This window comes from Grammomys surdaster, unplaced genomic scaffold (genome assembly GCF_004785775.1).
Source record: "Grammomys surdaster isolate TR1022 unplaced genomic scaffold, NIH_TR_1.0 273, whole genome shotgun sequence".
Taxonomy (NCBI): domain Eukaryota; kingdom Metazoa; phylum Chordata; class Mammalia; order Rodentia; family Muridae; genus Grammomys; species Grammomys surdaster.
In genome coordinates, this window is record NW_021604714.1 from 382,373 (window position 1) to 408,489 (window position 26,117).

The 26,117-nt window shown below is 40.0% G+C and overlaps 2 protein-coding genes across 4 annotated transcripts in view; one reads left to right on the forward strand and one right to left on the reverse strand.

Moving 5' to 3' along the window:
• Positions 1-26,117, reverse strand: part of Septin10 (septin 10) — a 77,549-nt gene that overhangs the window by 48,561 nt on the left and 2,871 nt on the right. For all 3 annotated transcript variants that reach the window (XM_028776826.1, XM_028776825.1, XM_028776828.1), the window contains exons 2-5: positions 8,179-8,296; positions 7,665-7,860; positions 2,662-2,848; positions 186-347 (exon numbers count right to left, since the gene is read on the reverse strand). In XM_028776826.1, coding sequence (XP_028632659.1) covers positions 186-347; positions 2,662-2,848; positions 7,665-7,860; positions 8,179-8,296 — 663 coding nt within the window. The remainder of the gene's footprint in view (positions 1-185; positions 348-2,661; positions 2,849-7,664; positions 7,861-8,178; positions 8,297-26,117) is intronic.
• On the forward strand, positions 5,143-5,540 carry LOC114628866 (ubiquitin-like). The gene has a single exon (XM_028776829.1). It carries the CDS (start codon positions 5,162-5,164, stop codon positions 5,393-5,395), a length of 234 nt encoding a protein of 77 aa, XP_028632662.1. The 5' UTR covers positions 5,143-5,161; the 3' UTR covers positions 5,396-5,540.

Below are 26,117 nucleotides of genomic sequence, written 5' to 3' on the forward strand. Positions count from 1 at the left end.
TGGGCACAGGACTGAGAACTAGTAAGTTATTTCTGCAAGCTCCCACTGTCTATGTCCACAATAATAACTAAAGGCTCTGGAAGCAAAGCATCGGATGAGCAGGTCTACTGTTGCAACCACGCTGATCAAAACTCCGCTCAGCTCTAGTTTACAAACAGTCAAGACTTAGCATCCAGGGGGCTCACATTCATTGCTCCGTTGATCTTGGCCGTTGTGTCGTCATCTGTGGGAAACTGATATATCTGCACACCGTTGATGACCAGTTCACTCATGAGCTTCATCTTAAACTTCTGTAATTCACTCTTAGAAACTGTATCTGCCTTGGCAATAAGTGGTATAATGTTCACCTATTAAGAAAGAAAATCCACAATATCATCATGGAAGATTCTTTTCTTTTTTTTTTAAATCCTGTAGTCATAGTTTTTGCATATTTTAAAAAAATCTCTAACAATAAATTTCTCAGATCAGGAGTTGGCAAATTATAATCCAGGTTGCTGCCTGGTTTTTATAAATGAAGGTAGACTGGAGTACCACCACATCTATTCATTTATTCTGCTTTCATGTTACAAGAGATGAAAGGAGTCGCCATAAGGAACATAGATAGTAGCCCACATATTTTACTACCTACCCCAAACAAGGTCTGGCTCTCTCTAACCAAAACATTACTAGTTGTCATTTAGTACATGCATATACAAATTCTCATACACCCATTCTATGGATGCTAGTTATAATAATTTCTAAAAGAGCTCTTGTAAAATTAAATCTTCATTTGCACTTAGATTTAGAATCTCATTACCTTCTTTCCCCCTCAAATTTTTCAACTCCACAAAAGGTGAGTAGAACATAAACTCTAAGCAAACTCAGAAAACTAAGAGACCAGGTGATACTGCTCTTCTTGACTCTCCCCTTTGACTTGCCTCCATCAGGTCTGCTCGTCAGAGAAGGTGCTTACAGAACTGGATAGAAACTGCCAGAAATAACAAAAATGCTCTGATGCAAAGGACTGGTGTCCCCACATGCTCCAGACCTATGACTGCTAGAGGGGAAGAAATGTGGGGTCATGAATACTAACTTACAAACATAGTCCTGCATAAGATTAATGTCCCCAACACAAGGTCGATCTCTACAAACTGAGTTTAATTATCATGTTTTTTTTTTTTATTTTGAACCCATGCCCTCAGGCTAATGAACATGTGAAAAAGAAAAGATCACCGTGCAATTTTCTAAAAACGGAAAGGATTCGTTTTTTAAATGTTTTTCTCTTTTCTAATTCTGCACCGACTCAGTATATGCCTCTGTGATTACTAGCCTTCCAGACACTTCCAAAGAGATAATTATTTTGCCAACTATCCATGAAGTGGATGGCAGAAAACAACTGTAAGTAGGTTTCAAAGTACATAAAAGTTTGGGTGCCAAGTACTTGGTTTCAAGAATCCATATATTCGATAACTTATGTCAAAATGTTCACATTGCAATTGTTTTCAAACTGCATAAATATATTAAGCATCAAGTGTGCATGGTTCTCAGAGGAAAGAAAGTGAATACTGCCAAAGATGGTCATTTGTCACCATCCGAATGGACAACAGTAACTTTCTACATCCGGCAGACAAGTGTTTGGCTTTCAGGTACAAGAGAGACGACCTGGGAAACTGAGAGACCAGAGGTCACCTTCATCTCTCTCTCATAGAAATTAAGTTTCCTGAAGCCTGCCAAAGGCCTACCGAATAGCAGCTGCCCTACTAAAACCACTACAATGACAAACTAAGTAACTACATAAATAACACTATGTATCCAAGTGCAAAACCAAGTCATTGGAGCTCCTCCTAAGTTTTCTTTTCAAACTGGCAAGAAATTCATTACCTCATTTGTTACAAAAAGCTGAAGGCAGGATTGAGATGGAGGCCCAATATAGAATTTGCCCCATCACTTGAACAAAATAGAATAGGGTAGACCCAAACATCACATGACTAGGGCTGACAAACTTTAACTGTCACCAGAAAACATTTGGTTTCAAAGTCTTTGATACTGTATAATTTGCCACAAATTAAACTGCTAATAAGGGATACAACCAATATTTAAAATAATCCCCCACTGATAACAAATTATGTGATCTTTATAATGCTGTATCATATTCTTCTCTATAATATAAAATTTGTTTTGATTTTACTCCTTTAAAAAGCACAAGTTTGTACATGAACAGAATTCTTTGGGATTAGGAGAGTATCTAGTCTTTTTCAACTTTTAAATAAACATAATAATCTTCAGTGAGTTAATTTGTAAACTATTTTATAACCTCCAAAATGTATAAATAGCTACTTGCTTCAAAAGTTGAGGAACAGATTTTCTTGGTATAGTCCAAACAAAAATATATTGTACCAAAATGAAATATTATTATTATACTTTATAATCTTTAACAATTAAGTTATTCCTCTAGTTCATGTTTGAAATAAAATCACAGGACAATTATAACACGTATAACCACTAAAAAGATAACTTGTTTAGTATTTGTATCTCATTTTCCAGATTGAATTTCTCCAGAAAAAAAAAATGTTTTAAAGCTATATAGAACAAGAGCTACGAAGTATGTGCATATTATCATAAAGACACTTTAATACTTCAAGTGAACTAAAGTTTGAGAAGTTGGTTGCTGCTCTACTCCACCTTATTGTCCAGGCTCTTCATGGTTAGGAGGTCAAGCGTCCTTAGCGAATGGCCTGTCGGAGCAATGAAGTAGAGGCACACATGGATACGGGAGTCGTGGTAGTTAAAAAGAGCGCGCTTGATCTTCAGTTCTTCCTGGAGATAGGCCTCAAACTGATCGTCTATGTAGTCAACGATCGGCTGATAGCTGAAAAAAGTAAGTATTTAAATATTTAATACAACATATCCATGCCATCTTAGTAAGGAACTTGTACAATTCTCAAGTATAAGGTCCATATCTCCCAGTAATATCAGTTAGTATCTATACCAAGCAAACAGGTAGTTACAGTGCTAACATATAATATACGCACGGCTGTAATTCTGTCAAAACATCAGGATAATCTAGTCAGAAATGTATCAAGTTCACAAAGATTCATTTCTACATACATTATGTACTGGGTTCAGTTCTTTTAAGGCTTTTTACAACTTCCCAAAGCAATTACAAATTTAACATACAATTATTAAAGTGATACATGCCATATTGTTTAGTTGGTTAAGAAAAGGAAAAGGTACCAACTAAAATAATTAAGTCAAAGTGCCTGGTTTTTGTTTTCAGTACATCTATAGGTATGAAGAGCTTAACCCACAAAAAAGGAAAGGTTAGTATCGGCTGAAAATATCTAACTAATAATGCTGGCATGGTTGTATTTTCAGTTACTTATAAACAGGCCAATTATAACTTGTGCTACATTTCTTGCTCAGATAACCCTCATATTCCCTCTGGCCATTGCAGCCTATTCATCCTTGGAAACACAAGTCACATCAGTGTGCTTAATCTCGGCTCAATGTGTGTCAATGTTCCACTTCATTTTGATATGCTAAACCATTACTTATGCAACTTATCTTAAGTGTTCTTATGTGCAGGTACACAGGTGTGCCCCTATATATGGAACCTCGGGAGCCAGCTGCCTTGTTTATTGCTGAAAGACTCATTGGCCTGGGTCTTGTAGATTCTGCTAGGCTGGCTGGCCAGCAAGCCCCAAGGATCTTGTCTCCAACTGCCCACCACTGGAATTACAAACAAGTATGTGCCACTGTGGGTTCCCCCCACCCCCCTGCCCCTGACGGTTCTGGAGAGAAGACTCAGGGCATCACACTTAAGCACTTTACTAACAGGGCTATCTCCCTAGCCCTGCTACCTTTCTACTTTCAAGCAAATTCATTACATAAGCCAGGCCCCTAAACAGCAAGTCAAACATTATGAAGATTTAAAGAATAAAAGTTCCTGTAGAAAAACACATATTAATCATGAAGATATTTTAATAGTTCAGAACAGTTAGTTCCTTTCCTAACCCACTTGGCTGTCCAGGCTCTGGACACTCATGGACATCTTCATAACCCTACAGGAGAGCAGTGAAAGTTAACTGTATAAACATAGATAGAATTGAATCTTTTATAATTGTCTGGTAATTCTAGTCCTTGGAGACTGGACCTGTTTTATAACACAGAATAGTGTATTCTCCCACTACCGACAGGAAACAGCTATGAGCAGTTGTTGCTCTTGGAGAAGACCCGTGTTCAATTCCCAGCACCCACATGGTGGCTCATAACTGTCTGCAACTACATGTCCAGTAGATCCAATGCTCTTTTCGGACCTCTGCAGGTACCAGGTATGCACATGGTACCCATAAATACACGCAGGCAAAACACTCATATGCACAAGATAAAATAAATCTAAGAAATTTTAAAAACACTTATGAAAAGTGACACCCAGCAAACATCATACCTATACTATATTCTATACAGCCGGGTGACTGTAACTTCGGTGACTGTGAAGATCTCTATTTATAGAAATATTTGGAGTTGGGGTACCTTATACTCTTCTATATAGCTACTGTCCACCTCTGTGTGTGATCCAATATCCTTGTGTTAGGTAAATCCCTTTAAAATGTACAAAGATATTCCTAGCCTCTAGCAAACCAAAGGCAAGAACATCACTAGACACTATCTGAGGCATGTGACAGTTTTGCCCACTTGCGTCACCTGTGTCACGGCTTCTCCACTCTGTTGCTATACAGATGCTGCCAACCTGTAAGCATGCTGGAACACAGTATTTGTGGTGACCTGAATCTCTTCCACAGTCACTCCAGAACAAATGATCTCTTATGAGCTTTTCTTTTTATTCCACTAACACACTAACACAGAAAAATGGAGCAGCATACAACAAACTATTGCTCAAGGACCAAATCCAGTTGGAAAAGAATTAAAAGTTATACCAAAATATTCCTCCCTTTCTCTGAAGTCCAAAATCTGCAAGTCCAGAATCTGCAATTAACCTCTATAACACTACTGAAGAAAAATGGACAAGAAATGACGTAAGAAAACACAGGCTAGAATCTCATTATTAAAAATGTTGATACAGGAGTGACGAGAGGCTTTGTCCGGTTCGGTGGTCCTTCCGTGAGGGTGTTTCGACGCGCTGGGCGGTTTGTGCTTTCATTGCATTCATTAACAGGTCAAAATGCAGATCTTCATGAAGACCCTGACCGGCAAGACCATCACCCTGGAGGTGGAGCCCAGTGACACCATCGAGAACGTGAAGGCCAAGATCCAGGATAAAGAGGGCATCCCCCCTGACCAGCAGAGGCTCATCTTTGCCGGCAAGCAGCTGGAAGATGGCCGCACCCTCTCTGATTACAACATCCAGAAAGAGTCAACCCTGCACCTGGTCCTCCGTCTGAGGGGTGGCTATTAATTCTTCAGTCGGTATTCCCAGTGGGCAATGATGGCGTTACTCTGCACTCTAGCCATTTGCCCCAATTTAAGTTTAGAAATTACACGTTTCAATAATAGCTGAACCTCTGTTAAAAAATGTTAATAAAGGTTTTGTTGCATGGTAAGCATAAAAAAAAATGTTGATACAGGTTCATCTAGACTAGTGGTTCTCGATCTTCCCAATGCTACAACCTTTTAATATAGTCCCTCATGTTGTGGTAACACCCAAACATAAAATCATTTTTGTTGCTACTTCATAACTAATTTTGCTGTTATGAATTGTAATGTAAACATGTTTTTTCCAATAGCCTTAGGCAACTCTTGTGAAAGGGTCATTTGCCTCCCAAAGGGAATGCTACCCACAGGTTGAGAAATGTTGGTCTAGACAGTTTTCACTGGAGAACATTGCTCTTGGATTAGTGAGTTTACAGAGGTATGTATTATCTTGTTTTTTCATATTGCTTGTACTTCTGCAATGGGACATGGACATCTGCAGTTCATTCACTGTTCATGAGATATGTTTCTAGCCCAGCCATGGTGACTAGGAGTTTAGTTTGGTTTAACTGTCACCCATGCTTGGTTAATTTCAGATCATATAGGAAGAACCTACAACTCAGTCTTTAGGAGACTTGGTATTGCTTTTTTAGACTAGAGTGATACTAATTCAGTGGTTACTGGAGGTTCACTGGGGTCTTAGTGGTAGTGTGTGACTATTTTTAAGTCCCAGGCTGGGGAAGGAAGGGGCCAGGTTCTGAGGCTCATGGGGCGGGGGTTAGAGACAATAGGACTCATTAATAGCGCAATGGTACTGGCTACTGACACAGAGTGGGAGAGTAAGGGAACTCACCAAGGAAGCTTATGAGTGCAGCTCCCTACTGGGCCTGAATTGGAGGGAACGCACCAATAATGCCTGCCATGTGGCTTCCATCTGGCTCTAAACCTAAGGAGACTGTCTGTCTGGATGTAAGGTCTGCTTAATTAGGGGAAACTCATACTGTAGACCTAGCCAAGAACATAAAAGAGACATCTATAACACAATTCAAGGTCCAGACACCCCACAAAGGAGGGTGTGGAGAGACAGGAGCCAGAGGACCAGCACTGCTGTGAAACAGCATCTTCTAAACAACAGGGAGGCTGCACCTTGGAGGGTAGTTCTCATGCTTTGATCTGCAATCTGTGTTTACTGACACTTAAGGTCCTTGCCCTCAACTGGTTTTTGATCTATCAATAAAGTTGCTAGTAGCCAGTGGCTGAACACAGGGTGGGGACACTGACAGTTTCATGAGTAGGATGCAGGGAGAATCTGCGACTGGGAGAGAGAAGAGGACGCAGTAGCAAGGAAGAGATAAAGCCAACCGGTGTGTGAGTTTCTAGATAAGTGGCCACTGACCACTTCCCTGACTGGGCCTGGGGCAGCAAGGGAAGATTTAGGAGTGCCCAATTATTGAGTTAGCCAAGGCATTTTGAGAATAACTGGTGTTTGTGTGTATGTGTTTTCTAGTCACAGATACGAGATAGCTCCTGGGCAGGTGTGCGCATGCAACCAGCCAGGAACATAAAGCGGGCAGACAAAACTCCCGAAACACACATATGAACTCTCAACAGCCACAGCTGTCCACATAGACCACAACAGTCAACACTACTGCACTAACAGGAGAGCATGCGCGCGCACACACAAAGAAGGGGACATGAATCTGGGAGGGAATGTGATAAGGGCTTGCTGGAGGCTAGGGAGAGAAGGGTGAGTATGGTCAAAGTGTACTGAAATCATTATGAAAATCTAAATATGTTTCTGACAATGTTTAATAATGTAACTGGCTATTTTGGTGAGAATTTGATAGAAGGAGGAAATTAACTCATAGACAATATATATAACCACTATATATGTTGCCCTTATATATCTTAAACACTCTTTCTCAAAAAGGTAAGGCTAAATATTAGTGAAAATATTCATTAAAAATATACTAAAGAACAGAAAATAGTTACAACTATTTTTAATAAATATATATTTTAATGCTGTGATTTGCTTATTCTAAATTAAATCAAGAAAAATTATAATTTCTCAATAACAAGAAAATACTGATTAGTTCCTAAACAAGAAAGGAAAAAATCATGTCTGGGAAATATAGTCATGTATTATATCAGTGGAAAATAAAATTACAGCTCAAAAGGAAAAAGGCAAAGTCTTCACCCTGAAATAAAGCTGGTCTTATTACAAGGAAGAACACGAACAAACAGAACCCACATACCTGTCTTCTTTATTTATTTGGTCACCAAAGCCCACTGTATTCACAACGGTCAGTTTCAAGCGAACATTGCTCTCCCGGAGTTCGTAGGTCTGAGCTCTAAGTCTAACACACGGACAGAAGTGTGAGGACTCGAGTTCTTCAAAGTGAGTGTTGAACAGTGTGTTAATCAGCGTTGATTTTCCAATGCCAGTCTCCCCTAGGAGAAACAAAGCACACAGTCACATGTCCAGAGAATCACATATGCAAACTCTAGAATGGCTACATGGCCTATGAAAGAATTTAGGCTAATGGTCATCTTAAATCACTACAGAAACAATGACTATACATGGTTACTCTGCCCTCTAAAAGTTAAAAAAAAAAAGTTTGAAGTTAAGCAACTTAAAATGTAAACAATTCATAAACCCCAGAGAGCTGTCAATCTGCTCATACGAGCACCCTCCTGCTTCTACAGAGACTGAAGCGAGCACAGGAACGTAAATGCTGAAACCCTAGAGAAAGAGTCACTGGCACTCACCCACACAGAGAATATTAAAACAGAAGCCTTGCTCAATGGATCTATCCACCAGCTGATCAGGTAAACTTTCAAAACCAACATGGCCACACATAGACAAGGATCGGGTATATTCTTTTTTCTGAAGGAAATCAAAACAAATAACTTTAATTATACTTTTTATATTTGATATTTAATCACTGTAGGATATAAGCACACTTAAAAGGATAAGTATAATTTATCAAAGCCGCTGAAGAGTTCATGACTTCTATTTCTGACTGAAGATAAAAGTGATTAAGTAAATTTGTGACCATTATCAAGCCTCCCAAAACACACAGTTCTCATTCCTTTATAGGAGCAAAACCCATAATTTTAACATTAAAACAAGTGACCTCCAAAACCAAGAAAGTAACCAAGTCAACTATGCATATTCACTAACAAAAATTAAGTTCACTGTCATTAAGTATACATACATATAAGTTTTAAATAACTAAGAAAATTCTGAGGGGACAGAGGTATAGAACATTTACATTCTGAATTATAAGGGTATAACTGTACTTCATATTACAGGAAAGAATCTACATGTATACATTATAAATAATCACACACACATATATAAACACAGAGAGAGAGAGAAGGAGAGGGGGAGAGAGAGAGGGGGGGGGGGAAACATTCTGAGTGAAACTCTACCCTAGATAGAACCTTGAGAGGACTCCAAGTGGCCTTGGCAATATGCAACCTCAAGACACAGAGTGAGAAAGAAAAGCAAATGAGAAGGAAATACAGGAGACGATAGGAAGGGAGGCATCCATATATGAATGTCAGAGACAAAACTCACCAGGTGACCAGAGGGACAGACTAAACTTTGGAACGATGCCTTTGTTCCTTTTCTCTGTACAGTCTGTATGAGCTGAAGCTCCCAGAACAGGGAAAGAAAAGAAGGGAAAGAGTAAAGGGAAAGGAAAAAAAGAAAGAGGAAAGACTGCACTCCTGTCAAAAGATTCTACAGGACCAAATGACTGCATTTGATGCTATGGAAAGCTGAAATGCTACAAACCAGGACCAATTATCCTGGGTTATGTTAGGTTCCTTTGAAAGCTATCCATGCCTACCCCAGTATCTGAACTCATGTCCTGGTGACTATCTAAACTTTATAAGCTAAGAATATCGGAAGCAGTAAGGATATTTGAAAAAACTGAAAGGAAACATTCTTTTCTAATTTATGTGTGTGAGTGTCTGTGTATCTGTGTGTGTGTATGTGTATGTCTGTGTGTGTATATGTGTGTGTCTGCGTGTATGTCTGTGTGTGTGAGTGGGTCTGTGTATGTATTTGTATGTGTGTGTATATGTATCTGTGTATGTGTATGTGTGTCTGTGTGTGTCTGTGTATGTCTTTGTGTGTGTGAGTGGGTATCTGTGTGTGTGTGTCTGTGTGTCTGTGTGTGTGTATGTGTGTGTGTATGAGTGGGTGTGTGTGTGCCTGTGTGCATATGTGTATGTATTGTGTGTCTGTGTCTGTATGTGTGAGTGGGTGTCTGTGTCTGTATGTGTGTGTGTATGAGTGGATATGTGTGTATGTGCCTGTGTGTACATATGTGTATGTATTGTGTGTGTGTGTCTGTGTGTGTGAGTGGGTGTCTGTGTCTGTATGTGTGTGTGTGTGTATGAGTGGGGGTGTGTGTGTGTGCCTGTGTGTACATATGTGTATGTATTGTGTGTCTGTGTCTGTGTGTGTGAGTAGGTGTCTGCGTGTGTATGTATATGTGTGTGTATGTGTGCATATGTGTCTGCGTGTGTGTCTGTGTGTGTCTATGTGTGCATATGTGTATGTATGTCTATGTGTGTGAGTGGGTGTCTGTCTCTCTCCCTCTCTCCTCCCTCTCTCCCTCTCTTCTCCCTCTCTCTCTCTCTCTCTCTCTCTCTCTCTCTCCCTCTCCCTCTCTCCCTCTCTCCCTCTCTCCCTCCCTCCCTCCCTCCCTCCCTCCCTCTCTCTCTCTCTCTCTCTCTCTCTCTCTCTCTCTCTCTCTCTCGTGTGTGTGTGTGTGTGTGTGTGTGTGTGTGTGTAAATGAGTTATGAACTTAGACTGGCAATGCTACCCACAGAGCCACAGACTACAAAACAAAAACTCCAGTCTTAGGCATGAGAAACCCTTTCTGTTTCTAACAAAAAAATGTTCTTTCTTGTGATACATGTAATACTATGTTATAAATTAAGACTCTAATAGCTATGCCATAATAAAATATTAAAATACCTTGCTGATTTTGGTTTGTAAATAAGTTACGCTACTCTTTGTATAAATATACAAATGTTCTGGGACTAATTCACCAACAACGCCTCTCTCTCCTGTTAGCCTTTTCCACTTGTTTTCTGTTGTCACTTTTGGTTCTTCTTTTCTCTTGTCTCTTGGTCCTTATAAAATGTAACCACTTGCTGTCTCTTTCCATTTCTTGAAAAAATATCCTTTTGTGTTCAAAACTGCAGCTGCAGGGGTTTTCTGCCTTTCCTGCTCACGAGATAATTTACTGCTCAAGGTCTTTGTTGAAATGCAACATTCTCTAACTCTCATATTTTAATGAAAATAAAAAAGGTGAAGGATGCCTTAAAATTCCATGAAGCAATTTTGTCTATGTAAGAATTAAAACAAAAAAAATGGGGTCTTAACAATAATTGTACAAAAATTACTTTGCTGTATTAATCAAGTACATGATTGGATTCAGTGCTTGTTAGGAGAAATTAAATAAAAAAGAACAAGTGTAAGTCTATACTTTAGGTAAAATAAGGAAAAATAAATATTTTAGATAAGGTGCAGCCTTTTTCTACAATAAATTAAGATTCTGTCCAAAAATAAAGAGGTAGAACAAAATTAAGAGCTTACAACTAAATTGCAAAGAGTTTGATTAAGTTACATGAGAGCTCTGGGTAAGACTACACTATATGATTAAGGGATACTATAACTCAATGCCCTCAGACAAAACTGATGCCTGCTTTTCTTAAATGTCAACCTGTTCTCAGTAAGGCTCTGCCCATTGAGTAAAACCTCCACTTACCCCTGTATTAACAGTCGCCAAAAGTTCTACTTCAAAGAATTCTTCATACCTGAGGCACTCCTGCTAAATGACACAATAACTAAGACTATGTGTTCATAAATGTTGGTAACCAGGCATTTCCACCACCTTCCCCCAGAGACAGCAGACGTCACCACTAACTGCCAAGATGAGACACAGTCCCACTGTTGCAGGGGTGCCATATCCTCCCCCTGCGCATGTGCTACATCCCCTAACAAAAGGCCAGTCCTTCCTTGCCACACTCTTCCTCCCTCCACCCCCATCCGGAGGCAGCCTCGACATACCCACTCCCCAATAAACCTCCCACCTGAGATCTGTGGCATGGTGTGACTTTATGATGTCTGTCCCTTAGAGCATATTAAAACACTTTCCTGAACTAATACTTAAATCAGCACAGTAGAGCTGGCTGGATATGGCAGTTACAGGTAAGCTGGTACTGAAGGTGTGAGTGTAGGAGAGCAAGCCCGACCTCTTGTCTGCTGGGCAGTGAAGCCGATGAGGGACAGATGTCCTCCTCCCTTCCCTTGTCCCTTGCCATCTATGGCAGGCAGAAGAGCTGACCCCAGGGATAATGAGAGTAGAAGAACTGGCCATGTCCCTCAGCGCTGCAATACTCAGGAGAGCAGGCCCTGCATCACACCTTGGCAGCAGGACAGAGCTGGCCCTGGTTGCAAGGGGAGGAGTAGGGAAGATGGAGGATGGGGTGGGGGGCTTGCTGGTGAGCCAGTCCCAAGGGCATGAGAGCAGGAGGTCAGATGCCTCTCAGGCCCAGATCCAGGGCTTTGAATTGGCCTATCTCAACATCTACTGCATTGATGAATTGCTGGAATGCATTAAGGGGCCAGTCTTGCAGACCCAAACCACAGAATCTCCATGACACGGGGCAAGAACAGGATATCTGAGTGGAGTCCCAGTGAAGTTCCAGTATTGATAGAGTGGCAGAAGCTAGAGGCCACTTACCAGACAAAGGAGTCATTGCAATGACCATTTGCCAGCAAAGACGCGTGGACAAAAGGGTAAACTGGCACACACTGGGACACATCACAACTTCCACAACCGGGTTATTTTCCTGTGTTGTGGGCATTGCATGGGTGAAGGGCGGGTACAAGCGCAGGGGAAGATGACCAGGACTGGGGTTCATGATATAAAATTCACAAAAAACAATAGAAGGTTGTTAAAATTACGTGTGTGTGTATGTGTGTGTGTGTCTGTGTGTCTGTGTGTGTGCGTATGTGTGTGTGTGTGTGTGTATACTAACAACACACACATTCCAGGTGATTTCATCAATAAAATAAGACACTGCCGCAACATACCCTTCAATCACAAAGAAAAGGGCTCTACTGGGTACTTCTAACTAGCTCCTATTACAGAACTTCAGGAAATGAACTTTAGATTTGTTTCTTACACCAAACTTGACCACTTTCTGAAGATAAACTCACGCAGATTTAAAGTGCAATCCAGATTCCACTCATCTTCAAATGCATCGATAACTGAGTACAGAAATATTTCTGACTCACTTTTGTGTTTTAAAAATCGCTTTATACTTAAGACATTTTTACACTTTATCTCAGATATATAATTGGCTTGGTATAGCCCTAACTCTTAAAAATAATTCTAATTTTGTTTTTGATAAACCTACAAATGAGGATGATACTATGTCCCTTCATTAAATCACATTTTTGTAATAATTGTTTGGTTGCCCCATCTCCTACCTTACTTTAGCATAGTTTTCATATTTAAAAAGATTCAATACATTCACTGTCTTTGTAAAAGAACTTCATTACTAAGTGTAATTTGGATTTTAAAAAATCTAGTTTTTAAGCTGAAAAATTATTTTAGGTCAGATCCCCTGGTACTAGAGTTACAAACAGCTGTGAACTGCCATGTTGGTGCTGGGAATTGAGCCCAGGTCCCCTGGAAGAGCAGCCAGCGCAATTAACCATTGGGCCTCTTTCCAGCCCCAGTACTGAATTTTTAATCTAAGCTCTTATAAACAAATATAGTTATTCCCTTTAAAACAGAAAGTAAATCAATACCAACTGGATTCAATTTATTTGATTACTAAATTTCTACTAATAAAGTAAATTAAGTGTTCTCAAAAGTCCTATAACATACTCAAATGTTTGATAAACCTAAAATAATTTAAACTATCTACACTAGAGATTTGAGTTAACTCTTTTCATCCCTAAGACAGAAGTGAAATTGCAGAGAAGATAATCTATTACTTGAGAGACACTCCTGCCTCATTCTTCCGGAGTTCGTACCTGGTCACTGTGGGTGACTACCAAGAAACTACCTGGACAAAAAGTCACTTAAAGGTTGGAGCAAGCAGTCTGGGTGAAAACTCAGGAAAGGCACTAAGAGAGGAAAGAATCCAAACTCTGCACGCATGTTCCTCTCTAATCCATGCTTACTAAAACTGTGCACAACAAAGAATCACAAAAATCCCAGCAGAGCCATTAAGAGTCATTCACTCATGAAGATATATATGAAGAATATGTATGAAGAGTACCTATTCTGGGCAGATGGGCAGAGCTTAAATTTAAAGCTTTGAAATGGCAATGAGCCATATTTTAGAAGAAGAAAAAAATCACACCCCAGGAGTCAGAATAGTCCCTAGAACTGCCAGAACGAAACCTATACCCAAGGATCAACAAGACAAATGAGATCAGAATATTCACAAGAATACAACCTCAATCTCCACAATACCTACCATACAACCAAAAAAGGCATTCCAGTAAGAGAAAATTGTGACTCTTACAAATCAAGAAGAGAAAAAGGTCAACAAAAAGAGTTCTACAGGAAATCAAATGCAGAATCAGAAAATGAGAACTTTATCACTAAGTAACATTCCTCAAAGATGGTGCACCAGCCTTCAATGATCTACAAGGCTGACTGATTAGAACTCAGTGATTGTGCAGAGACTTGAATTCTGCAGGTATAGAGCCAAATTATCTTTGCTATCTTTGATCCTTAAATCCTTAAACCATGTATTGTCCATGTCTGTTTGACATAACATCCTATTAGGTAAAACCACCAAACAGCTAATGTCCTACTTAGCTGTGACTAGCAACTTGACACAGCCTAGAGTCATCTAAGAGCAAAGCCAGCAGCATAGGAAATAACCCAAGAATTGACAAATGGGATTATATGAAATTTCAAAACTTGGACAAGGCAAACAATGACCTGAGTAAAGAGACAGGACACAGAATGGGGTGGGGGAGGAGGTGTCCTTACCCTCTACAGATCAGCCATGGTATTTGTGATGGTCTAAATGAGAAATGTCCACATAGCTCAGGTATCTGAGTACTGCACTCCTAGCTGGTAACACCTTGCCAGAGGAAGTGTGTCCATGTGAGGCTGTGCCCTGCTCTGGGATGGGGGCACAGTCAGCACCATCAGCACCAGGAGAAGAAGTTAAGTACACTTTCTGCTCCCACGTACTTGTTGTTCTGCATAGTGAGCAGTGCACACTCTTGATCAAGAATAAAAAAAAGAATAAAACAGATATTTCTTTCTTTGTGACCCCCCCTCCAAAGATTAGTTCTTCTAACATAAAGAACTGTAAAAATTTAATTTAAAAACACATTTAAATCAATAAACAGGTCAAGGAGCTGAACAGAGAGAATCAAAAAAAAAAAAGGCCAACAAAAATTAAGCTACTTTGAGAGTCCATCTCAACTCAGTCAGAATAGCTATCATCAAAAAACAAACTAACAAGCAAATGCCAGTCATAATCTGGGAATGAGGAACCCTCATACATGGATGCTGGAAACGTAAACTGACACAGCACTATGGAAATCAACGTGGAGGTTCCTCAAAACTGAAAAACAGAACTAGTGTGTGACCCGACTATACCATTCTTGCATTATATACCCAAAGGAGTCTGTCAGCAAACCACAGAGATAATTCTATGTCCATGTTCATTCCTATACTACCCATAACAGGTAGGAAAAGGAGCCAGGCTAGGTATCCATTAGTAAATGGACAAGTAAAGAAAATCTGTTAAATATGCACAGACGTATACTGTGAGAATGCATTACGATAACGATATCTCCTCACTCTAAGACTGGGACTTTTGCTGAGTTAACAATACTCCTTGAGGTCACTTACACCTTAAGACTGCTACCCAACTGTGTACTGGGGCTTTTTTAAAAATCTGCTTTTAAGAAAACAATGTAACAATCAACTTTATTTACCTTGGATTTCCCATGTAATCAACTTTTACAACCTAAACTAACCATAGCTGTAATCTTCAATTATGTACTCTTTCACACCCCTAACCCTGAACAATGCATGTGTATCATTTGTTGAAAGCAGCAAATGCAAAAGATGAAAGCAATCTTCTCACGCAAATAACCACCATAAATGTTCAACACAAGATTTGGATGTTGAGTGATGAAAAATGATGTCACAGTACTGTCTGCTATCTGGGTCAGTTGGAGTCAGTGACTCGGTCCCTTGTAAGCGCCTGTTAAAGATTTCTGTCAAGTATCCCATTCCTTCCCCCTTGTGATGCTTTCTGTGCAGCTCAAAAAATGCAGACCAGAAGAAACTTTGTTAGGAGGTTAGAGACACAGGAAACATAAAGCAGAGAATTCAAATCCGGTTTCACTCTAGGTTTCTACTCCAAGGGAAAACGCTTTTATTTATTTCCTTAATGTGACAACAACGCAAAACTGGTGACTCAAAAAAAAATATCATTAATACAAATGCAGGGTTTTTTTATGTAAACAGTGCCAATAAGAATGGTACAAAACAGCCTGGAGAGATGGCTCAGTGGTTAAGAGTATTGACTGCTCTTCAGAGGTCCTGAGTTCAATTCCTAGAAAACACATGGTGGCTCACAACCATCTGTAATGGGATCCGATGCTCTCTTCTGGTGTGTCTGAAGACAGCAACAGTGTACTTATATACATAAAGTAAATAAATAAATCTTTTTTTAAAAGGGTACGAAACTGATAGAGCCACACACAATCTCTATACCTAACACATAGGGAATATCTCAAAAGGGGGCAAAAGAATGTCAGAGCCAGAGGACCTGGACATTTGCAAGACAGTGTCTTCTATACATGGCAGAGAAACTCCATCCATAAAATCTAAATAAACCCAGTACAATGACCGCTCCAGTTGACATCCAATTTGAGCAGGAAAAATCTCATAAGGCCCTATATCTACATGAAGAGCTATAGACAATGAACTGTTGCTGAGAGGAAATCAGTCTTCTCCAGGGAGAAGCCCCTATAGGTTGTCTAATCCTAACTATTCAGACCTAAACATATATACATAAGAGGAACACTAAATTGGACTCAGCAGGTTGTATGTGTATACACACACACACACACAAAATTAAAGAAGAGGAGGTCATGAATTTGAGAGGAAGTGGGGTGAGAAAACATGAAAAAGTTGGAGGGGGAGAGACAGGGAAAGAAATTATATAAATAGAGTAGTTATATAAAATTCTCAAAAATTAATAAAAAAGAATATTTCAAAACCAGTTCTGATGCTTCCACTCCTGATTCCTTAGTATCTTGGTCCCTTCCTGACAGGTTACCAGTCTCTCATGGATCCTTCTGGGGAAGATGTACAAATCTAAATGCACTGTGTGCAGGACTCTTCCGTGTGTCTGTCAATAGCAGCCAACTGCTCTGCACTGTGCTGTTAGCTGCTGCTGTTCTCTGGGTCTCCTCAAGAGACGGTTTCGCATACCTATTAGCTACCTCATTCTATGATGTAGTGTTCTATTCTTCACTGTAGTGTACACATGAATGCTTCTCTTTATTGTGATGATACCCTTTGCTGATATTACAATGAACTAAGCTGTCACAAATACCTTTGCCTCCATGTCTTACAAGAGGGAGGCCCTTTTTGCTATAGCTAAGTAAATTTACATAGTAAATTTACATAGTAACTCAACTACCTACTAAACACAAAGTCTAATCACAATTCATTATTGATTAAAAACTGAAAGCCATTTCCTCACCAGCATGTTTTTTTCTGAAGCGTAAGTGGCACTGTTCCATGGCACAGGCCAGAGAATGCCATGTATGGGGGGGCATCACGAAGACACACATGCTCAGGGGTGAGCAGGTAATAAATTTTATCAGGAAGTGAGAATGAATACTAAGTGCCCCACTGTTTTATCCATATTATCTAATCTAGCACAGGGACAAATATTTTCTTTGCCATAAAAGGTAACCTCTGAGGACATTCAGATTTGTTCAGCCAGATATTCATGTATTATACCTAATCTGGTACTTCTAATCTCACGCATACCTTTGCAGCTTGAGACCAATAAATCTTTTATCTCTCACCAGTTTGCTTTCTCCAGATAGAAAGTTTTGCTTCCCTGATGGAGGACAGGGCCCCTGCTGACATGATTTATCTTACTGTTTAACCCTCCAGGCTCCCAGTTCAGAGCTTATGGGGAGCCCACCACCCTTTTGTTAGTCAATGCTACTCTTTGGGACCCTCTTCCCCTGACCCTGTTAAAATCTGCCTCCCTAAGTCCACTCCAGCTCTTGGTGAGTTTCTTCTCCATAAAGTAGACTACAGATGTTTGAATATACTCCTTCTCTATGATCCTTTGGTGATATAACAGGCGAATAATATCAGGAAGCCAGGTTTCCCTAACTCAAGGTATGACAAAAGTAATTTCTAGAACATTTAAAAATCTGTAAGCAATGCATAAACTAGAAAGAAACTGAAGAAAATTCAGATTCATTTTGTTACTCTTGGCATATGAAGAGGCAAACCTTGCTTTGGAAACTCGATGGGATATAAAAATAATGGTTTTCTTGGGTCCCTTTCAATTCAGACTGTAATTTTGAGCAAAACATCATGAAAGTGTGATGTGGTGACAATGAAGAATGAGTCATAGAGACTGCATCACAGACATGATGGATTAATAAGGAAAGACACGATAAAACTGTATTTTGTTGTTGTGGGAACTAAATCAGATTTATTTGGACCATGTTCCATGTAGGCTACATTGAGAAAAACTAGTCATTGAGAAGTTTCTGGCTTTACCAAGGCCAAGGAAGTAAAATGCACAAGAAGCCAGAGAAGAGTAAGGAAAAAGTAACTGTTCATAGAAACATCTTAAAATGCACCTCATTGGGGAGGTGACCCCAAGGAAACAGAAGAAAAATCTACCAATAATACACTTTCACTTGCTCCCCAAATGAACTGAGTATGAATTTTAAAAACATGGCTATATATTTTAAAGTATTGTGGCTCAAAGCTAGGTTAATCAATCTCCTTGTAATTTCAATTTTAGTACAGTTGGGACATATGCACATAATAGAATGAACTCTGACGTGTCAGAGAAAGCACTGTAGAAGAAAAGGCTCCCCAGTCAGTAAAACAGCAAAGAGGGTAGAAGAGCTGACAGAGGAAAATATGTGAGCATAAATGGTATAGCTACAAACCTGCAAAGTACTATCACTTGGGCCTACGGAATCCCCCATTGCAAGGCCAAGGAGGACAGCAGGACAGGTGAAGTAGAGCTAGAGAAGTGGCTGGGTCCCCTCTGGGTTACAGAATTTCACACGTGCTTCCATGAGTCTTAAACTTAGGTCACTGGGGAGATGTTATGATAAGCAGGGGAAAATTGGGGTATGAATCTGTGTAGGTGTGGTGCAATTTTGGAAACAGTAGTCTCTCTTTATGGGGGAGGTAAGGAACATATCCCAAGAGTCTTGGTAGATGAATGAAACTACAGTTCAGTAATATAGAACACTACATATACCCTTTCTATTTTAACTAAGTGCTTAACCATTCATTATAACTTTTGTGGTTTGTAATAAAAATATTACATTTCATTTTCTTTTCCGACAATTTCACAAAAGTGTTTCTTCCCATATATGTCTTTTCAACCCTAGCACATAATTTTATGGTTTTTCCTTATTAAGTGTAAAATAGTCTACCTTTTCACTTAAGGAAGCACTTTACAGTTTCTCCTTGGCATACCCAAAATGTGCATGTCACTATGTTTTATTTTATGTGTAGAGGTGTGCTATCTGCATCCATGTCTATATACCTCTGGTACCCACAGAAGTTAGACGAGGACATTGGATACACCAGAACTTACAGGTGGTTGTGAGCTGTTGTGTAGGTCCTCTGAAAATGCAACCAGTGATCTTAACCACTGACATCTTTCCAGGACCAGCATTCCTACTTTTATACTTTAGGATTTGTAAGTAAATAAGAGTTACTTGACTACAACTGTCCACACTTTGACATTCAATGTAATAATACAAAGATCTACTATCTAATGGGTACTGTAGTAGCTCTAGGCAATGTTTTACTAGACAGTAACAGACTAACAACAACAACAACAAAAACCCACCAGGCATATGAAGCACTCTTTTGAGTAGCTGATCAGGGTTGTCTAAGAGACTCCAAAAACATTACAGGCTATTGGCTATTGTCCATGGTTGCTCCCACAAGTTGGAAGGTAAGTCCCTATTTCTGTAGATGCCATGAACTTCTGACACAGGCCCAGCCCAAGTTAGATCTGACAGGAAAGCCTCTTCCCCGAGGACTAACTTTGGTAATACCAGAAGCACAGTGCAAGCTTCCAAAAGATTAAAGCAACCAATAGTCCTACCCAATTATGATGCTATGAACCAAACAGCATGACACACTAACTCTAAGGGTGAATTAGTGGCATGTATACCTTTGCAGTGACCAACAGCTCTAATTGTACTTAAGACCTTATCAATAAGAGGGAAATAATTCCTGGTACTGGAAACCTAGACATCTACCCAGGAATAGTGAAGTCATGGATACTGATGGATGTTAAAGAACCTATAACCACTTTATTAAACCAGCATAAACCCTAACAAAATTCTAAATATTTGTTCTTATACATGCACATAAGTGGAGTCCTCATCCCTTATCAAGCAAACTTCTATTTACAACAGATGAAGACTATGACAGAAAACTACAACCAACCAAAATGCAGAATTGTGGAGCTTAGCCCCAACTGATAAATCTACCACAAAACTCCTACACCTATGGTTCAGGGATCATTGTGGAACGGGGGCAGAAAAATTACATGAGCCCAATGACCAGGGAGTTAGCTGTGAGACTGTGTCTCTTACAAACATACGGAGCTATTTCCATCAAGTCTCACCAGAATGACTGCTTAGACATCGACTGAACAAGGATGACAACAGTAAACATGCTAACATAAATGGGGGGAAGCCCAAGAGGCCTTACACAAAGAACGACACACTAAAGGGAACTGAGGAATGCTGGGCACAGGAGAAATAGCATTCCTCAGGGGAGAGTACATCAGCTGGATATCTAATTACTGCACGGCACAATAATTATAAAGATCATTAGTTTGAGAGGCAGTTGTGCAGGGGAGACCAGCAGAGCTGGAATGGGAAGACGGCACAAACATGATATACAGTATATTAATGAATGAGGGTCTCAACCAATTGTTTTCTAAGAAAAAAGCATACAGGATAAGTAACAGAAAACCACAACTGAAATAATGATCAGTAGAAAGAAAGCCTCAAACAAGAAGCAGAGAAAGAATCACAGGACTGAGCCATAGGGAACTCTAGAACTTAAATACTGAAGAATTTAGAAACAAATCTCCACTCTAAGAGTCAGAGACATCTAAAGAGAATGAAGGAAATCTGAGAATGTGTGGAGTCTAGACAGCCAAGTAGTAAGAGGAATGCCACGCCTATTCATTTGCATACTCTGCTTTCCAGCAGCAATGGCAGTTACATAGCTTTAGACAGACCACATAGCTCATAAACCTGACACTATTTACTACTTGATCCTTTAATAAGAAGTATATCAAAGCTTGCTTTGAAAGAATAAGAGGGGTGGGAACTAGGAAAGTATTGTTCTGGTTAGTTTTTGCAACTGGAAATGAACTAGAGTCACCTGGGAACTGGGAATCTCAATTGAAGAACTACCTCCAATAGATTGGCCTGTGAGCGTGTCAATGGGTCAGTTTTTTCATTAATGATTGATGAAGGAGTGCCCAGCCCCATCGTGGGTGGTGTCACCTGTGGGTAGGTGGTCCTGAGTTGTGTAAGAAAGCAGGCTGACCAAGCCGTGGGAAATAAGACAATAAGCAGCATTCTTTCATAGTCTGCTCCAGCTCCTGCCTCCAGGTTCTTGTTTTGACCTGCCTTTGCTTCCCTTGATGATGGACTGTAAAGTTAAGATGAAATAAATTCCTTCACCCTCAAGTTGCTTTAGGTCAGGGTTCTATCAAGGCATCAAAGGAACTAACTAGAACAAATGTAATACAATTTTAGGTCACATGATGAGCTCCTGATGTTGAGGATTTGCGTAACTTTGAGTCTGAAATGTCCCTCAAAGACCTAAGTGTTAGAAGCTTGTCCCTTCATTGGTGTAATACCCAAAGGAGGGGACATGAGGTGGAGCTTACTGCAGTGCTAAGATACTTTCAAGTGTGTCCTCAACAAAGTCTGTAGGATACTGGTCTGTTTCTCTCTTTTGCTTCCTGACTCTCAAGAGTCTCTCTCTGGTTTACTACTCAGTCCCTACCAATACATGAGTCTGACACATGCCCAATGTACTGCAGTAAACTGGTCCTGGAACAAAGCCTTCAAGACTGAGTCAAAGTCAACTTTTACTTGTCACAGGTAATTAATTTAGTGTAGCAGAAAGGTGATGGATTTGTTCCTTTTCTCCTTGCTGTAACAAAATGCCTAAGAAAAGCGACTTAAGGTAGGGTTTACTTAGGCTCACAGCATTAGAGTAGTCAATTGTGACAGGGACCATGGTAAGAGGAGTTTTTGGCAGCTATGATGTCTACAGTTATGAAGCAGAAAGAGATGAATCCTGGTACCTAGTTTGCTTTCTCCTTCTTATTCACTCTGGGCCCAGCTGAGGGAATGGTGTCCTACCCATTCAGGATGTGTTCCTTGTTCAGTTAAATCTTTCTGCAAACATCCTCATGAACACATGTGACAATGAAAATTAGTTGTCATGGGTGAAAATATAATTTAAGGTCAAAACATTTTAGTGGGATTGTTGGCAAGATTTTCCTCTATCTGGTATAGAAGTAGAACCTTGGGGCAGTTTGATGTTAAGTATGGAATTTTGCCAGAGAAGAATTATGGAGAAGGCAACAACCTGCTACCCCAGGCCCAAGTAAGTGGTCAGTGGCCACTTACTTGAAATCTCACATGGCTGCTTGGCTTTATCTCCTGCAGCTCCTGTGTCCCATCCTCCTTCCCAAGATTCAAGAATGTCTAGCCTTTATGGTAGCCGAGGCATTTTAAAAATAAGCTAATGTATGCGTGTCTTTCGTTCTCAGATCCAAGACAGCTCCTGAGTGGATGTGCACATGTGATCTGAGCTGTCAGTATACAGTATGAAGCTTAGTACAGTATGAGGGAAAAGTATAAAGGAGAAAAATATAGCAACAGAGAAGTACAGTAGTTAACTATCTCCTGGTCACCATCTGTGCTACAATGGGGGCCTAATAAAGGCAGTAATCTTTGAAACACAGCTCCCCTTCATCTCCTCTGGGAAATTTTCAAACAACAACAAAGTTCAATCAGCAGAAGTGGCAGAAATAGGACATGGACCAGAGTACATAGAGTTAGTAGGGTGCCCATGTACACAGGGACCCACAAAACTGTAGCATAGGTGGGAAGCAGGCTGGTCTTGACCAGAGTAGGACACCTAGGTATGTGAGATCATCAAAAATGCAGTGGCAGAGGCTTCAGAAGCAAGGAGCAAGTCAGCTATAGCTGTCTCAGGGTAGGACATCCAGGCATGTGAGGACCCACAGCACATATGAGAAGAGGGAAGCAGGCAGGATGTGACCAGAGTCGGATGCCCCAGCATGCAGGAACTCAAAACACACAAATAAAGTGGCAGAAGTAGAAAGCAATTTAGAGCTGACCTAGATTAGAGCACCCAGGCATATCATAATATGTGACAACAGAAGCAGAGCCCAGCCAAGGGGATGTTGACTCTGGATAGTGTGTTATCACTGATAGTTGCTGACTCTCAGGGGAAGACCAGGGACAGTGCCATAATTTTGAGTGCCAATCTCACAGAAGAAGAAAATAAAGGGGGAAAAGAGGTTGAACTAAAATAATGGAAGTCAAGAAAAGATAAGGAGAAAGGAAGGAAATTTCAGAAATTCAAAGAAGACATGGATACACTCCAAGAGAAGAAACTAAGTGAATTTCAGTTATGAAAAGGCTACAGAGAGATGTCTTTTTAAAAAAATTTAAAGAAAATTAAAGAAAAAGACTTCAATAAAGAGAGAATTGGTAAAGAAAAGCCAAACTGAAATGACACTGAAAAGGAGAAGAAAACATAATGAACCAAATGGGAAGCCCAGCGGCAAGCGTCACCAGCAGTACAGACGACGACTATGACGAGGACGAGGGAAACACTATCAGTGCTGAAGACAATGGGGACGACCTGGATCTTTCCACCAAAGGCAGTAAGTGGGGGAAAGGAACACAAGACACTTTAGGGTCACCATGAAAAGACCAAATTTATGAATTATGGAAATAGAAGAATTCCCTGCCCATGACAAATATTTCCCATTTCCATAGTTATCCAGATATAAGAGGCCTAACAGAACACCAATGGACAGGGCCAGAAAAAAACCTCTCCATGTCATATTACAGTTAAAATTCTAAAAACAGAATACAGAACAAGTGTTCTTTCCTCATTAACTTCAGCTGCTGACCAGTCTTCTGGGGAAGTCCCATGTCCATAAAATAATGTTTTAACTGGTAATTACTACGGGTGGCCCAGCCCTCAGTGGTGGGTAGGTGGTTCTGGACTGTATAAGAAAACAAGCTGAGCCTGAGCCTATGAGCAAGTCTGAACTGGAGCCAGCAAGCACTGTTCCTACACGGTTCCCACCCTGACTTGCTTCAGTGATGCCCTGTGACCTGGAAGTGTAAGGCAAATAAATCCATTCCTCCCCCACATTTCTTTTGGTCAGCATGCTTAATCACAGCAACCAAGTAATCCAAGCACAGTAATAACTGATGATTCAATACAAAGCTTTAAGTCAAGAGCGGCTTAGAGATTTATATTGTGAGTTCTGAAAGACCAAAAACTGTCGCTCCAGACTATTATTCTCGGCAAAATTACCAGTCTTAATTGAAAATTTAAAACTTCACATGATTAAAACTATCGGAATTTGTGACCACTAAGCCAAATAATGAAAAGAGGATTACTCCAGAAAACTGTATGGAAAAGAAGAAATACGGCAGACTGAAGAGAAAAATACCCAAAAGACCAAAAGGGAAAATAAATACCAGAAATACAAACCAAAAGAGATTTAGGAAAACACTACAAAATTAAATAAAATTGTAGAAACCTATACACATATTTCAGTAATAACTATGAATATTAGTGGTCTCAATTCCCCAAGAAAAGATAGACTAGCAAACTGTATTAGAGAACAAAATCTACCTTTTTGCTTTCTCTCTGCTAGATTTCTTACACAGCTCAGAACTTCCTGCCAGAGACGGCACTGCCAATAGTGGATTGGGTTTTCCCACATCAGCTAACAATCAAGATAATCCTCACAGACATGGCCACAGACCAATCTGATCCAGGTAATCTATTCATTGAGACTGCCACAGATGACCCCGAACAAGATGTCATCTTAAACTAAGGAAGACACCTGTGAGTAACATTTTGTACCTATACAAATACAGAACTACCTTAGTAACAAATCCCCTCAATAAGACATCTTTCTAATTGGACTTTCAAAAGTATTCAAGTGATTCTGACCTGATTTGTGTGCAAAATAATGTTCTTGCTAATTAACATGCATGTAGCAAAACAAAAATATCACTGGGCATAATATTCACTTGTCCATGAAAAAAGTAAGTATAGACATCTCACAAAATATTTAGGTATCTGTGAATAACTTCTATACTTATTTCACAATTTATCACCTCTTTCTATATATATCTAACTAGAAAAAGGATTTCTCACAGCCTCCATAAACATGGAGGATAGACTGAACTAGGAATTTTAGTTTTTGTTTTGTTACTTGAGACAATGTCTCTCTACCTAACTCAGGCCAGTCTTGAACTCACTATGCATCCTAAACTGACCTTGAATTTTTATCATCCTCCTGCCTCATCCTCCACACCCAAGTGCTTAAAGGTATTTATCACCATAAGCTTAATCTGGTTCCTCTATTATCATTAGCATATATCATTTATATAAAATAATGGTTTATGACATTTTTAAACATGTACACAATTTTTGATGCTATTCTCTGCCCCCCTTTTCGGCCTCCCTTAGCTCTCTCTTGAATACTGGTCTCCCTGCTCCTCAAGACAGAAAAATATGAAAGTGTCTAAATCTGCATTCCAATTCAGAAGCAAACCAGCATGGCATCTCCCAGCCCCACATCTTTAACTCAACTCAACCCCCTTTTTATTCTTTACAATGTATATTTTAACTTATGCATTATTACAGCTTTTTGTAAACGCTGCCTTTTGGTTTAGGGGTGTTTGTTTGTTTCTCGAGACAGGGTTTCTCTGTGTAGCCCTGGCTGTCCTGGAACTCACTCTGTAGACCAGGCTGGCCTCGAACTCAGAAATCGGCCTGCCTCTGCCTCCCAAGTGCTGGGATTAAAGGCGTGCGCCACCACCGCCCGGCTGGTTTTGTTTTTGTTTTGTTTTTTAAACTACTTTGTGGGTTCTTCCTGGGTCTTCTTTTATCTGTCTCCTAACAACATCTTCTCTGGCTCGGCTCAGCCTCTCCTAGCTCCACCGTCATCACCTGTTTTCTCTGACCCTACTCTTCTATCTCCTGACTCCTCTGAAAACCCTACTACTCTCTCTGCTACTCCTCTAGCCCCTTACTACTCTCTCCCTCTCTCTACTACTCCTCTAGCC